The 16,596-nt window shown below is 48.2% G+C and overlaps 1 protein-coding gene across 1 annotated transcript; it reads left to right on the top strand.

Annotated features, from left to right (window-relative positions):
* The first annotated feature begins 11,591 nt into the window (after positions 1-11,591).
* OTOL1 (otolin 1) lies at positions 11,592-15,851 on the top strand. Its single transcript, XM_038146042.1, has 4 exons — positions 11,592-12,031; positions 13,826-13,915; positions 14,736-14,807; positions 14,956-15,851. Exons 1-4 carry the CDS (start codon positions 11,728-11,730, stop codon positions 15,849-15,851), a joined length of 1,362 nt encoding a protein of 453 aa, XP_038001970.1. The 5' UTR covers positions 11,592-11,727.
* The last annotated feature ends 745 nt before the right edge of the window (positions 15,852-16,596 follow it).

Here is a 16,596-nt window from a genome sequence, read left to right as displayed (position 1 = left end):
CACCCAATCCCCTAAAAATCCTGGCAAAAGCATTTTGGAATATCAGGGCACTTGCTCTGATGCCTTGTGCAGGCTGCCCTGGAGCAGAGGCTGGACAGAGCTCCAGAATAAAGCAGGGATTTATTCAAAGCACCTCCTCCATGGATCCACCTTGGGCAGCACAAGAGCCCAGCCAGGGCTGCCCCGAAGAGGAACCCAAATGGTCCCAAAATGCACGAGCGCTCCCGGGGTCTCTGCCTTGGCTCAGCTCTGCTCCATTTGCAGTTCATTGTCCAGTTCCAGCTTTAGCCCAGGCACTCCCACCCTGCTTGTTTTTCTCTCTGCAGCCCACGCTGTTTGTGCTCCTGGGCTGAGCTTTGGGTCATTTGTCCTTGGTGCCCAGCTGGAGCAGGAATTGTTTTGTCTCCCTGCTCTGTGCAGAGCTCAGCATCCCCTCATGTGCAGCTCAGACCCACACACTAAAGCAGCACAGAACCTGAAACACAGAAAAGCCAAAACCTGAGGCATCAGCTCCACACAGCAGTTTAATTTAGGGTATTTATTCCAGGGGCTGAATTTCCCAGAGAGGAGTTTACAAAAAGCTGTCCCACAGTCCCATCTGCACTCTGATGAGCTGCTGCTGCCTTGCTTCTGCTGGGCACAGAATCCCTGAACCTTGGAATCCTTTTGGTTGGAAAAGATCTCCAAGATCATTGAGTCCAGGTGTTCCCAAAGCCACCACTAAAGCCTGTCCCCAGATGTCACACCCCACAGCTTTTAAATCCCTCAGACATGGGGATCCAACAGTCCTTGGAGGTCCCCGAGACTAGGGGACTTGGGCAGCAGTGCCAGGGCTGGACAGCCCCTTCCAGGGAGGAATTGTTCTCAAAATCCAAACTGAGCCTCCCCTGGCACAACCTGAGGCTGTTCCCTCATCCCTGGAGCACAGCCTGACCCCCCTGGCTGTCCCCTCCTGCCAGGAGCTGTGCAGAGCCACAAGGGTCCCCCTGATCCCCCTTTTCTCCAGGCTGAGCCCCTTCCCAGCTCCCTCAGCCCCTCCTGGGGCTCCAAACCCTTCACCCCCAGGTGAACTCAGCAGTGGCTGCAGGGGAAGGTTCCGTGCTCTGTAAATGCCTCAGCTTGCCTTTGGCACACTCTGGCTTATCAAAGGGAGAAGGATTTGCCTCACAATAAATTTCAGATTTGCTGATAATCGAGTTTTGTTTGCCTTGAGACGAGACAGGGCTGAGGGGCCCTGCCAGGCCCTGCTGGTGTTTCCAGAGGGAAGAACCTCCCGAGGCAGAAGTGACTGAATGCAGGATGAACAGCTCTGTTCTGAGAAGTAGGACAGGGTTTCATCGAAAGGAGGCTGTGGTTTGATTTATCAGCCCTGCTGCCTATAGGCTCTGCTTCCTCCTGAGCTTCCTGCTCCTGCTGCTTCCTTCCCAACTCAGGAGAAGCCTCTGGCCTGTCCCTTGCAAGGAATGAAAAGTGAATTAACTAAACAGGAACAAAAAGTGAACAAAAAAAAAAAGGGGAAATGAAGAATTAACTTTTGAATTAACTTTTCTATTAGAGCAGGGTTTGAAAAGGAGAGACTTCATGTGGTTAAATAAATTTATTCATAAACCTAACCCTTGCATTTACCAGCTGCAGGCTGACCCAAAACCTCCCAATGCCTTAAAATCAGGCCTAGAAAAGAAAAGATGAGAAACACAACCACATTTAATTGCCAGCTTCCTCAGGGTTACCATCCTCCTGCTCCAGACCTGCTTGAACCTCAGCCTTCCCTAAAAGCCCTGTGCTTGTCGTGGTAAAAATCAGACCAAATTACCTGCATAAAGGAGATAAAAATACAGGAGTTGTTTCCTTGTCTCCCCAGGGACTGCTGCTCTGGAAGATCTGATCCCTTTCTGGTCTGGCCCCTGGGGATTTGTGTTAATTATTGCTGGGGACTCCAGCGTGGCTTTGGCTCCTGCAGGAAACGTCCGGCTCAGCCCCTGGAGACAGGAACAAAATCCCTGCCCTGCAGAAAGGCCAAGGTGGCATTTGTAGGGTCTGGGAGAATTTCCTGAGCCTGTCCCAGCCCTGCAGGAGCACTTTACAACAGCCCAGGCTCTTCCCAGCCTGGATCACCAGAGGATTTCCCAGAAAACCCAATTTCATAGAATCCCAGAATGGTTTGGGTTGGAAGGGACCTTAAAATCATCTCATTCCACCCCTGCCATGGGCAGGGACACTTTCTACTGTCCCAGGTCACTCCAAGCCCTGTCCAGCCTGGCCTTGGGCACTTCCAGGGGTCCAGGGGCAGCCACAGCTGCTCTGGGCACCCTCCCCGCCTTGACTGGCAGGAATTTCTCCCTAAAATCTGATCTAAACCTCCTACCTCAGCAGACTTGAGGATGTTCCTGCAATCCCAACAAAGCAACTCTTCATTTTCCAGCAGTGAGAGATCTGGATGTGTCTGTTCAGATTTTGTCTGGCTGGTGAGGCCGTCTTGATTAATGGAAAGGAAACTTCCAGGGTAAGCAAGGAAATCTGGCAGAGCTTGCAGAGTATTCTGGGCTGAGCTGATGCTCTGGCTGAAGCTGACATTATTGTGTTGCTAATTGTCTTCCCAGCTAATTTGGTGTGTGGTGATCCTGTCCACAGCCACCCTCTCCTGACAAATTGGGGAACAACCCTTTTATCTAATGGCAGGGCAGGCTGGGTGAAGCCATCGGCGCTGCGGGGTGTGGTGACAGCCCTTTGTGGGTGAGCATCTCTCCACGTGCTCCAGGTGCCACCACAGCTCCTGTTTTGGGGTTGGTGGCACCTGGAGTCCCTTGGTCCCCTGCTCCGTGGGACACTGGTGGCAGCAGTGACCGGGTCTGGCGCTCCCTCGTGCTGTGATTTCCTTGGGATTTTCGTGCCAAGTGAGTTCCTTCTGAGAAATTCTGTTTTATGGGGATCCGTTTATGTGGAATTTGGATTATTATTAGTATTATCAGCAGCCTTGTTCTCCTCAGTATCAACAAATCAATATCAATATCAATTAATGCTCTGGGTTAATTGGCCTGCACCCAGCTGGGGGAGGGGCTGGGTGGAATTCTGGGATCAGGAACAAGTAATTAGAAGGTAAAGGAATAATCAGAACAAGGGCTGGGCAGGATCTCCAGTCCTGGCTGAGTCACGTTCTCACCTCTCTGCTTCCTGCTGTGCCCCTTGGCCAGTATGAAATTGCTCCAGCCAGGCTGGGCTCTGGATGAGCAACGTGTGTGATCTGCTGGGATGACTGGGATAACTGGGATAACTGGGATAACTGGGATTTGTTCTTGTCCTGCAGATCCCAGCGTGTCCATACTGCCACCCTCGCTGGGATACCGGATGGGGATCCCCATCCCAGAGCTGGGAATGCCTGGGTTGCTCCCGTCACTGCTTCCCAAGTGCTCCGGAGGAAAATCCAGTCGCTTTGGGAGGTTGAGGTTTCCCTCTGGAGAGGGCAGCTGAGTTTGGGGTGCTCTGGGAGGAATCACCCATTGAACACATCCCATCCTGTGGCTGGAGAAGATTTTCACCTGGAGAAGGCCCAGCTTTGAGATCAATCCTACTCATTTAAATATCAGCTCTCCATGGGAAATGTCCTTAAAATGAGGAATTCTTTCCACATCTGAGGGTTTTTATGTTTGTTTCCCCCTGTGTAGGTTACTGCTCCCAATGCAAACGGGTTTGAGCAGTGCAGGTCTCTCAGAAACTTGATTTTTGTGTTCAAAAAAATTCCATGTTGGGAAGTTATCCCTGGAAAATGTTTGGTTTGGAGCCTTGTGCTTGTCCTGGATGGATCAGGATGGCTCAGGGCATGTTGGGGTCGTTAATTCTTAGGGCTGAGATGTTGGACAGGGTGGGATTGTTGGGATGTCCTCTCCAGGAACTGCACTGGATGATGCCTGTGGGGCCATTCCAACCGGGAAATTCCCTGATTTTTGTGCTTCAGCTGCAAACACATCCCTGGCCGAGCTGTTGGGAGCTCCTGGAGCTCCCTCTTGTGCCGATCCTCACCTGGAGCAGCAATTTCTGTGTTTCCTGAAACCTCCTGGGTTTTCCTTCTCCATCCCACTCCTGCCCTCCCATCCGCGCTCCTCCCCAGCTCCCCCTGCCAGCCTGGAACCCCTCCTGTTGTCCCCAATTCCAGCCCCAGGTGACATCGGGCACCGCTGTCACCTCCATGGAACTGGAAGAATCCTTCCCACCTCAGCACATTTGGCTCCTTCTCCCTTTCCAAGGGAAAAATGAGAGCTGGAAATGAGAAATAAGAGCTGGAAATTAAAAATAAGGACTGGAAATGATAAATAAGAGCTGGAAATGAGAAATAAGAGCTGGAAATGGGAAATAAGAGCTGGAAATGAAGTCTCTCCACTGCTGCCCTAATCCTGGTAGGATTCCTGGTGGAATTCCTGGTGGGATGTCCTGTGAAGAGCCAGCAGTTGGACTTTAATGATCTGCTCCAACTCAGGATATGATTTGAGTCAGGAGATCTAAAAAAATACGGTATATTTTACAATTATTTATAATTTATTACTGTTATCCCTCCCCCTGTTTATTTTTTGGAGATATTTTGCTGCCTCTGCTGCTTCTGGGGGAGTTGCAGAGGAGGTGGAGAGTTTTAGGAATGTCTTCCAAAGAAATCAATGGGAATTTCCCCTGATTTTAGTGCAGATCCAAAGCCCTTGCAGCGAGTTCGGAGATCAGAAAAAATAAAATTCTCACTCTCCTTTGCTTTTTAATTCCCTGAATTCTTTGAGTCCAGCACAGAGACAGTTTTAGTCCCAGATTTTTGCTTCCTGCTGTGATTTGAGGGTGCTGCAGCACTCTGCCCTGTGCTGGAAGCCTGGATTTTATTACAGAGCCAAGAAGAATTTGGGTGAAAGGAAACCAGAGCTTTCCATTTCCTTCTTTCCAAGGAGTGTTGCAACAGCTGCTGGGCTGAAATCACCTGCAAAGGGACTCTGAGCCACAGGATCCTCTCCTGAATTAAATCTCCAAGCCCTTTGTCTCACCATAAAATGCTGGTTAACGTGGGGAGCCGGGTTCTGAATGGATTTACCAGGATTAAATGATGATTCCAGAGGCTGTGCTGGGGCTGGGGGAGGGAATGCCAGCCCTGCCCCAGAGGAACCTCCAGCCTGGAATTCCAGCCCCCCTCATTCCCAGCCACTCATTGTCCCTGAAATCTGGCACTGGCCAAAAGGAGGGCAACAATCCCAAAAAAAGAGCAAAGCCGGGGCTCTTGAGGATGGTTTTGTTTCCCAAACACACAAGGAAAACAACATTCCCCGGGCAGAAAGGGTGTCCATGACATCCCGGGGCTGCCTCACAAAGGGACCCCCGGCGGAAAGGGGAGCCAGGGAATTTTATCCCTTTTCCCTTTGGCTGTCTCCAGTTTCCAGAGGAGACAATGGATGCTTTTCTCAGCCCAGCCCTCCTCGACAAAGGAAATCCTGGGGCAGGGTTTGGGATAACACCTGGGGGAATATGTTTTACATCCCAAAAGGCCCTAAAACCCAACCCCGGTGTGGGAGTTGAGCCCAGAATAATTCCTGAGCTGTAATTCTGGTGTCTCCCATAAACAACTGCGTGTTTCTGGTGCTCTGAATCTGCATTTCGGGGCTCTCAGAGGCATTGTCTCCAGGAGGTGCTCAAATAACTCCCCAAATGGTTATTTTTGGGAAATAGAAGCTTTGGGATCTCCTAGCCAGTAAATTTAAAGGGCAATAAATCCCTTTTTAGGTGCAACTGCAGATTTAGGGGATTTGGACCAACATTTGGTGCAGGGGTTGTGGGATGCACTGGCACAGACTGGTGCAGGTTTTCCCCATCTCATCTTCCCCCTGATATCTGAATTTTAACACCAAATGTAATAAGATTGAATTTACAGGGAAATCATTTTATTCCTCTGAATCCAGTGGAAATCCCTGTGGAGGGGGATATTTTCTCTAGTACGTATTTTCTAGGTATTTTCTATTTTTCTGTGTATTTTCTCTAGTGAAGCATTTAAAATCCTCCATGAACCATTGCTCTTTTTCTATGTAAATGAAATAATTTTTAACCCGTGCAGCATTTAACGTTCTCATCACAAATGAATCCCCTCTACCCCCAAATTTAAGCTGAGAACAGAACAACTACAAAGGCAAAACCCAAAGATTATTTTCTCATTATTTTTCAGTTTTATTTCTCTCAAGCATTTAATTCACAATTTGATCATTTGGGGAAGAAAGAAAGAAAGCAAATTACCATCCAAATTTGCTCTTAGTAAAGGGAATTTAACATGTTTTGTTCTTAGGATCCCACAGAGCTTTTTTAATTTTTCTTTTACTCCTTTCCACACTCCCAGCTCAGGGAGGGGATTCTGATGCCAAAAAAAAAATCTGCATTTTAAACACAGAGAGAAACATGGACCTTGCAGAAATAAATGGACAAATTCCTTCTCCTCTGGGTCCTCAAATGTCAAAACTCTCCTCAAAACCATCCAGACAAATTCCTGCTGAGTCTGGTGGTACCCAAGGAGATGAAAGAGGAGCATCCCAAAAAAATCCCCAAAAATCTTTGGGGTAGAGCCAAAACACCCCAGCAGCATCCCAGGGTTTGAGGGAAGGGTTGGATTTCTGGGATTTCAGTGTCCCAGTGCTCCTTGCAGGGACTTTGTCAATGCCAAACTGAGGGAAGGGTTGGATTTCTGGGATATTTCTGGGATATTTCTGGGATTTTCCTGGGATTTCAGTGTCCCCCTGCTCCTTGCAGGGACTTTGCCAATCCCAGGCTAAGGGAAGGATTGGATTTCTGGGATTTCACCTCACTCCTTGCAGGGGATGTTGCTAATCCCAGGCTGAGGGAAGGGTTGGATTTCTGGGATCTTCCTGGGATTTCAGAGTCCCCTCACTGCTTGCAGGGGACTTTGCCAATGCCAGGGTTGGATTTCTGGGATTTCAGTGTCTCCCTGTTCCTTGCTGCCAATCCCACAGTTGGATTTCTGGGATTTCAGCGTCCCCCTGCTCCTGGCAGGGACTTTGCCAATGCCAGGGTTGGATTTCTGGGATTTCAGAGTCCCCTCACTGCTTGCAGGGACTTTGCCAATCCCAAGGTTGGATTTCTGGGATTTCAGTGTCCCCCTGCTCCTTGCAGGGACTTTGCCAATCCCAGGCTGAGGGAAGGGTTGGATTTCTGGGATCTTCCTGGGATTTCAGAGTCCCCTCACTGCTTGCAGGGGACTTTGCCAATGCCAGGGTTGGATTTCTGGGATTTCAGCGTCCCCCTGCTCCTGGCAGGGACTTTGCCAATGCCAGGGTTGGATTTCTGGGATTTCAGCGTCCCCCTGCTCCTGGCAGGGACTTTGCCAATGCCAGGGTTGGATTTCTGGGATTTCAGTGTCCCCCTGCTCCTGGCAGGTTCTTTGCCAATCCCCCCTGCAGGCTCTCATTGGCCACAGCAGCAGCTGGGACTAAATAAAACTGATTCTCTCCCAGAATAAATTCCCTTTTTGCAGGTGCCATGGAGGGGGGCTCCTCCTGGGAGCAGGGGCGTTTATAAGGTAGGAGAGAGACGTAGAATTTAAGATAATAGGATTTGTCTGCGGAAAAGTTCCTGTCTACAATCAATGTATAACTGCACGGGGATTAGGGTTTTTCTTTCCTCACACACCTGAGAACTAGAAATAATAAAATAATATAACATGCAGTCATCTCCCTGATATTTAAAAGTGATGGATTGGGGTTGATTTCCTGTTGTGAACCGGACTATCTGGAATTTTAGGAAGCACATGCACTAAAAAGTGTGTTTTATTATGGGAAATATGTTAATAATTAGTAGATATTTTGATCCAATTAAATGCAGATTGATTTTATGAAGTGTATGGCACTGCAGCAAAGTTTAATTCTTCCCATTTTGTGTTCTCTGTGAATTATAATTTTAGTGGGGGATTCTAATGAATGATTTTATATGCAGTGGTGGTGAATTAACATAATGAAGAAAAAAATTTCAGTTTTATTTAAGTGCATTTATTTAGGTTTGGGTTGGAAGAGACCTTAAAGATCAACTTGTTCCAACCCCCAACATGTAAAAAAATCCTAAAATAATTATTTAAGAATGATTAATATAGAAACAGTCTTGCCCAATAAAATGAAAATCTGTTTAGGGATTCCTTGCTCTGAGGATTTAATTTTTCAGGGTGGTGAGGTATAGTTTGATTATTAATTATGTTTTTCCAGTGTTTGACAGCAATCCATCAGTCTGGCTGGGTTTGGGGTTTGTGATGTGTGACAGGAAACCTTAGGAATGCTTTGGATTTGAGAGCTGATTTAGAATTTCCCCATAAAGTTATTAAATCCCTAAAATCCCTGGCGGGTTTTGTGTGTAAATAATGGGTTTATTTATTTGTCTGTTTTTTCTCCTTTTTCTCTGTGGCTGCAGCTGCAGGCTCTGGCTGCTCCCTGCCTGCCCGTGCTGAGCATCTCCATCCACACCAACTTCCCAGGAAAACTCTTCATGGTAAGGGAAAAAAAAATAAAAATCCCAGTTTTGGACAAAAATCTGGCCATGGAATCCCATTCTAATTAAGCACACTCTTGGGGAAGGGAGAATTTATCCTTAGGGATTGAAGGGTCCCAGTGGACAACTGCTGAGTTTTATTTTCTTTTTGTTAGGGTTGGGATTAAATGTGTGAGACGGCGTTTCTTGTTTGGATTTAGGTGTTATTTATTTATTTAATTTATATTATAGTTTCACAAATTGTGAGTTTTATAGAGTACTTTATCAAATTCAAGATGGAGTTGTATCTTTCTTTTTACAAGGTTTTTAAAGGATAAACTGTTTAATTAACAAATGACACAAACTATTTCTATTTTTAATTTAATCACTAACTACTTGTGGCTTGTAAGGTGGATTTTTTTTATTTAATTATACAATACTACTTTAATTAAGAAGAAGGTGAAGAAGAAGGATTTGCTTCTGCCTTAAAATTTTTATCTTGTTTTATATATATTATTATATCTCAAACTTCAAGATTTTTTACTATGTAATATTACACACTTCTATTTAATAGATATTTGTAATCATATTTGTAATCATAGTTTTGTAATTTAATATTTGTAATCATAGTTTTGTAATTTAATTTTGGAGTTTTTTCTACAGCCTCAGGTTAAATGCAGTGTTCTCTTGGGGGTCAGTGATTGTAGGCACAGAAATTCTAAAATTTTCAGCAGATTCCAACATCCAGCAGTGACCACGGGGGGTTTTATGTGAGGAATCAACTTTCCATTCAAAGATTTCATTTTGTTTGAAAAAGGTGAGGGGAAAAAAATTTAAAAAATCACTGTTTGCTCTGAAATGGAATTGTTAAAGGTGGAAAGGTCCTGATGCCTGCTGTGGAGCTGGATCTCCTTTTGCCCTCTGGCTGACAGGGCTGGGGGGGTCTCTGCTGGAGGTTTCCCATGCTGTGGAATGCTGTGGCTCCTCAGGAAGGTTGGGTTTCAGCCCCAGCAAGAAAGGGGCTCTGTTCCATCTGCATTTACAGGTGGGGACCCTGCTTTAAGAAAGGAACAAAGGTGCTTTTTGTGGCGGGTCACCTGAGAGGCAGCACCTGGCCCATAGGAAAAATCAGCGCCTTCTGGTTTTGTCCTTTCTTCCTGGGTCAGCTGAACCCACACTTGAAAAATAAAAAGAGCGGATGTGAAAGGTTACTCTAAAAAATCCAGAAAATCAGGCAGAAATGAAAAAAAAAAATCAAGATAAAGACTTTGGAACACTTGATACTTCTGATTCCAAACTACCTGAGTTTGGAAAACTTGATGTTTCATTTTGTTTCCGTTTATTCTTTTAGAGAAAAGCTTTTCATTGTGTGTAGGGGTGTTGGACTCTGAAATCCTTATGGAATTCTCTCCATATCCTTCCAGGACCAAAGGGAGGTTACAAGAGAGCTGGAGAGAGAAACTTTTCCCTAAAGGCAGGGAGTGATGGGAATGGCTTGGAGCTGGAGAAGGGCAGGGTTGGGTGGGATTTTGGGAAGGAATTCCTCCCTGGGAGGGGCTGGGATGGATTCCCAGAGCAGCTGGGGGCTGCCCCTGGATCCCTGTTAGTGCCCAAGGCCAGGCTGGACGGGGTTTGGAGCAGCCTGGGACAGTGGAAGGTGTCCCAGGGATGGAACGGGGTGGGATTTAAGGTCCCTTCAACCCAACCTGGCCTTGAGCATCTCCTGGCATGGGGCAGCCACAACTCCCCCGGGAAAGCAGAGCCATTGTCCTGGCTCTGGGGAGGTGTAGGAGAAACAGGCAATGCCCCAGCCAGGGAATAATGTGCCCTGACTCCATGATTCAGGATGCTGAACAATTGCTTTGTTAAAATGACACTATATTACACTAATTCTACATTATAACTATACTAAAGTGTGGAAACCCAGGGCACAGGGAATATTTCTCTGTCTGCTCTGGGGGGCCCTGACCCCCAGGGGAGCATGGACTCTGACCCTCATCCATGGAGAAAGTTTCCTGGACTTCAAGATGGACTGTAATCCACAAAAGTGTGAAATATATTATAGAGAGTCGTGTAGGTGTGTCACTTGGGGAGAAATTTAAGTTTCAGGGTTTTTGATATGTTGTAGATAAAAGCAAGATGGAGGGCACAGGATGTCATCCTAAGTTTCTTCTTCATGCTTCTTCTTCCTTCTTCTTCATGGGTTTGGGTGGCATTTTGTAATTAAACAGAGAAGTCCACATTGCAAGCTCTTTGAGATCAATTATTAAATAAAAAGAAAAAATAATCTGTCAGTTCTTAATGAAATAATTTAGTCTTAAAAGACCTTGTAACAAAAAATTGTTAACCATTTTGTGCCTTCTAATAAAAAACTACCAAACTCACAGAAGTAAAACTGTTTTACATATAAAAAATAATAAACACTTAAATCCAAACAGCAACTACCATCTCAAATACCTTCAGTCCAAATCCAAAATACCAACAACCCAACGCTAAAGAGATACGATATGATATGATACGATACGATACTAAAAGATACTAAAGAAAACCCCACGACTGTCTGAGACAGCCAGGACATAGCTTTGAGTGACTGGCCAATCACTCAAAACAACTTTCACCGGCGTCCAATCAACCAAATCACTTTGGGTAAACAATCTCCATAACACATTCCACACGTGCGAAAACAGGAGCAGCGAATAGAGAGAACTGTTTTCTCTTCTCCGAGGTCCTCACTGCCTTCCCAGGAACAATCCTTGGGAAACTGTGTGCCTGCTGCTCTCTGTGAAGAGAGCTGAGGCCACAGGGACGAGGACCTGTGGACCTTGGGCTCTGCTGGTCCTCAGAGCCCCAAAAGCCACCTTTCAGCTGATACCCAGACCCCGGGGAAAGGACTTCTTTTTCCCATGGAAAATGGTCACCATTTACAGCCACGCGGCCCGGCTGACTGCGGCCTGCCAAGCTAGAAATGTGCAAATTTTGATGGATTTCTCCAAAACTAAAACTGCCAGAAACTTGGGCCCTGCTGGTCCTCAGAGCCCCAAAAGCCACCTTTCAGCTGATACCCAGACCCCGGGGAAAGGACTTCTTTTTCCCATGGAAAATGGCCGCCATTTACGGCCACGCAGTCCGGCCAACTGTGGCCTGCCAAGCTAGAAATGAGCAAATTTTGATGGATTTCTCCAAAACTAAACCTGCCAGAAGGTGCAGGGAGGGTTTTACTGTCTGTCCGTGTCTCCCACAGCTGCTGCCATGCCGAGCTGCCCGCGGCCCGTCCCGCTGCTCCTGGCGCTCGCTGCCGTCCCCGCGCTGGCGGCGCTGAAGGTGACCCCGGCCGTGCTCTACACCAAGCCCAAACCTTCCCAGCCACCAGCAGCTCCTCCGTCTGTCCCGGGGAAAATCCCATTCCCAGCAGCGCCGGGCAGAGCTGAGTTCCCCACGATTTTCCCCCTGGAGAACTCCACGCTGGACTCGGCCGAGTTCTTCTTCAACTGCTGCGACTGCTGCCCGCCCGCGGCGGGGCCTCGGGGCTGGCCGGGCCCCCAGGGACCCCCAGGTGTGCTGAGCCCTCTCTGCTGGGCTGGAAATGCCAAATCCAGCGGCTTTTCCCTTGGGAAATCCTTTGGCAGGCTTTGTGCAGCTCGTGGGGGAGATCTCAGCGATCTGCAGCTGTGATGCTGGGTGGTTTTGGCTGATTTAGGGTCCCGAAAAGTTCTCCTTATCACAACAGCCCTGCATTCTTCTCTTTCTTATCACAATAGCCTTGCATTCTCCCATCTGACTTCTGCCAGCACAGTTATTTTAAATGACACACAGTGTCAGCTATCCCTAATCCATCTCTCTTTAACCCCTAAATCTCCTGCCTCAGTTCTTCGCGAGGAACAGCTCCAATCCTGCTCCACACGTCAGGGACAGGAGCCAGGGAATGGCTGGAGCTGTTCCAGGAGGGGTTTGGGGTGGGTGTTTGGATTTTAGGGAAAGGTTTTTCCCCCAGAGGCTGCTGGGCACTGCCCAGGGTCCCCCGGGAATGAATGGGCACGTTCCCAAACCTGCCAGAACTCCAGGAGTGTTGGGACAGCGCTGCCAGGGATGCCCAGGGTGGGATTTTGGGATGTCTGGGCAGGGCCAGGGGCTGGGCTGGGTGATCCTGGTGGGTCCCTTTCAGCTCAGGATGTTCTGTGATTCCATAATTCTATGAAATGTGGGGTGTGATCCTGATTTGTGTAAATCCAGAGCAGAAAAGTGAATGTCAGCCACATGCTGGAAGTTACAAACCACCAGTGTGAGTGGGAATTCCTTTGGGACTACCCCAAATCCCTGCTGGCAGGAGGCCATGCTCCTCAACTCTCTGTCCCTGCCCTGATCCCCTTGGATGCACAGCTTTAATTCCACATTCACTTCAACCGTGGCTTTATGACCCCTAAAACTACCTTCAAGCAGGTTTTCATCTTTACTGAAGGTTTCTTTATTTTTTATTTTTTGATTTTTTTCCCGTTGCAAAAGAGGAAATTAAAACAAAAAGGGTTCAAATTTAAAAATAAATAAATGAGGCACAAGAAGCAGCTCTCTATAAAGGACCTAAATATTTAATAAAATACACTTTGTGTCTTCTTTCTACCACTAAAACACACATCCACAGAGCACCTAATTCTGCTCCTGCTCTAATGAATAGTGCATGAGCCTGCAAAAGTTCACTTTAATGGCACTAATATTGGAGATAGGAACTATTCATCTGGGAAAATAATGAAATAATTCTCCTTTAATCCAACGCGCTCCAGGGATTTTCACTTCCCATGGCTTGGGAACGGTTGGCTCATGGACATTGTGGTGGCTGTAAAGGGAGTTTGATCTCTCATCTCTTGATGGAAGAGTGCTTGTGGTGATTGAAGGTGCCATAATCTGCTCCCAGACAGGCACTGGGAGTCTCTGGATTCCCAAGGGGATGGAAAAGGGAAAGGATTTCAATCCCTTCTTTCTGCAGCGTGGAGCTCTCGGACAGGTTCCCCTTCTGTATTTGCAGAATTAATTCTCCTTAAGGAAAGGGACAATTCCAAAGCTGTGGCAGCTCCTCAGATATTAAAGACAGATTAATTTCTGATGCTTTGTGAACCTCTGAGCTCCTGTGGCTCTGAGGCAGCTCAAAGTTGGTTTTAAAAAGTCTTTAACCATGGCCCAGAGTGAAAGGCAAAGCTGTGAGATTCCATGATGTCAAATAAAACAAGCAGCTCTTCCCAAGGTGATGGAATCACCTCATATACACTCCTCAATGCCACACTGCTCAGGTATTGATGAAAGTGTTATTTAGAAGTTAAACCTTGGAGTTACTGAGATAATTCTGTTGATTTTACAGGTCCCAAGGGGGAGAAGGGAGATGCTGGGCTGCCCGGGCTACCAGGAACCCCTGGCCCTCAAGGTCCAAAAGGCCCTAAAGGAGAAAGAGGTAAACCAGACTAATGGAAAATGCTGCTGTCCTCATAAAATACCACGAAATTATTAAAAATCCATATTTTTCAAAGCAAAAGAAGATTTCTGCTAGGAATTGAGCCCTGGAGAGGTTTAGCTGGCATCAGTGCAGGGACAGGAGCTCAGGCGGTGGCAGTGTTTGTTCAGGTGGAATAGGAGCAGCTGCTCATAAAGATCTCACTCAAAAATTCTCATTCTGAACAGGAGTTCAAATTCTGGGTTCAGTTTGCTTTGGATGAAGGACAGAAGTAGGAAAAAGCCACCACGGAAGCTGTGTGCAGGTGTGAAATCTGCATTTCAATTTCAATCTCTCAGGCAAAAGAACTTCAGTCAAGCTGCTGAGCCATCATTATCCATCAGTATTCCTGAAAGGAAACCCTGCCCTTCATCTGGGGCTTGGAGCAGCTTTATCCTGGCAGGATCCTGCTGCCGCCTCTGGAGAATCACCCGGGGTCCCACAGGGGCTGTTCAGTCCCTGCAGCCCCTTAGGGAGCGATTTACTCCTGGGAAAAACTTTATGGCCAGCCTGGAACGAGGCCCGCAGAGCTGTCACCTTCTCCACCTTGCACTAAACAGCAGCAGCTGCCTCGCAGAGGGGCGGAAATCTCCGAGTGAGGTGGTCCTGGGGGCTGTGGGGTGCAGCTGAGGCTCCTGAAGGTGTTTCCTCAAAACCCACATTGCTCACATCTGTTTTATTAATGGAGCGAGGGACGCATGGTCCCAGTGGGGTCTGATTGCTGTGCTGCACGCACCAGCACCAAATAATTAATTAATTAATCAATGCTGGAATGTCCTAGGAGGAAAAGGGGAGCAAGGGGAGCGAGGAGCGAGTGGAAGCCCCGGATATCCAGGGAAACCTGGGCTGCAAGGTAGGTATGGAAAATCCAGGATTGCTCTGACCTTTCCCTCTGCTCTGGGTTTTACCCCTTTGGATGGTCCTTCCATCTCCAGAGCAATCCAATTTTATTGGGTTTAATCTTCTTTTTTAATGGTTTTAATCTTCTTTTTTACCCCCAGGTGAAGCTGGAGCCAAAGGCAATAAGGGCAGCTACGGCTTCCCTGGACTGAAGGGACAAAAAGGGGCCAAAGGGGACACCTGTGACAATGGCACCAAAGGAGACAAAGGGGACAGGGGCGATCCCGGAGAGCCAGGAGCGGGCGGAGAACAGGGGGACAAGGGAGAAAAGGGGGACACGGGGGAGAAGGGCTACTGTGGGGAGCCGGGGGGCAGAGGGGCCAAGGGGGACAGAGGGGAAGGGGGCACCAAGGGGGAGAAGGGCAGCAAAGGGGACACGGGCACCGAGGGCACGCGGGGGGCGGCCGGCAAGCAGGGAGAGAAGGGCGAGCAGGGCCGCAAGGGTGACAAAGGGGACGTGGGCCCCGCGGGCTCGGCGGGCCCCAGCGGGCCCAAGGGCGACCCTGGCGCCAAGGGCAGGCGCGGCGCCCCGGGCAGGAAAGGCTCCCGCGGGGCCAAGGGCGCCCGTGGGGACGTGGCCAAGGCCCCGCGCTCGGCCTTCAGCGCGGGGCTGTCGCGGCCCTTCCCTCCTCCCAACGTGCCCATCAGGTTCGACCGCGTGTGGTTCAACGAGCGCCGCGATTACGACCCCACCACGGGCAAGTTCAACTGCAGCGTGCCCGGCGCCTACGTCTTCTCCTACCACGTCACCGTGCGCGGCCGCCCCGCGCGCCTCAGCCTCGTGGCCAGCAGCAGGAGGGTGGCCAAGGCCAGGGACACCCTCTACGGCCAGGACATCGACCAGGCCTCCTTCCTGACCATCCTCAAGCTCAGGGTGGGTGACCAAGTGTGGCTGGAGGTTGGGAAGGACTGGAACGGGCTCTACGCCGGCGCGGAGGACGACAGCGTCTTCACGGGGTTCCTGCTGTACCCTGATGGTTTTGAGGTCCTTCTGTGAGTTTACAACCCTGAGGAACATCTTTTCCCTCTGGGTGTGAGAGGAGGAAAGGGCAGCACCTTGGTTTAGTTGCTATTTTTGTGAGGTTTTAGCAAAAATGTTGATATTTGCAAGGCACGGATTAGCGTGAAGAAGTCGTGCATCCTTTGCCTGTTGTCCAAGCATCAACAGGACCAGCGTGGGGAGGGCATTTCTCTGCACAGTTTGTAATTAGAATATTCAAATCATGGAATTAAACTCCTTTCCCAGCTCCTGCAGTCCTTGCATGGCCCAGACTCCCTCTAGGAATCAGTTCTGATCTCCTCTGATTTTGATAAAATGCCAGGGTTTGATTTATAGAGCTCAGCCACATGGGGACATGAGCACTAGGTTCCTTGAAATCACCTGGAAAGATTTAAAGCTCTTTTATCCTCGAATCAGTATTATTTAGTGCTTTAGTCTTGGTCTAAAAGAATATTAGATCAGGGTAAAAAAACCCTCCTAAATCTTGTTCTCAAACAAAAATAAACCTGAAACTTTCAAAAGTAGCTGAGAGGTGAATATTTTATTTTATTGGCCTACTCAGACCACCAGGTTCTGAGCCTCTGATGCTGTGGGATAATCCTTGGGATCATCCTCATCTGATGCTTGGGATCAGCCAGATGGGGACATGAGCAGTAGGTTCCTTGAAATCACCTGAAAAGATTTAAAGCTCTTTTATCCTTGAATCAGTATTATTTAGTGCTTTAGTTTTGGTCATGAATCA

Source organism: Motacilla alba, chromosome 9 (assembly GCF_015832195.1).
Source record: "Motacilla alba alba isolate MOTALB_02 chromosome 9, Motacilla_alba_V1.0_pri, whole genome shotgun sequence".
In the NCBI taxonomy this organism is placed as follows: Eukaryota; Metazoa; Chordata; class Aves; order Passeriformes; family Motacillidae; genus Motacilla; species Motacilla alba.
The sequence above is the reverse complement of the archived record's forward strand: the minus strand, read 5'-3'. Positions and strand labels throughout refer to the sequence as shown.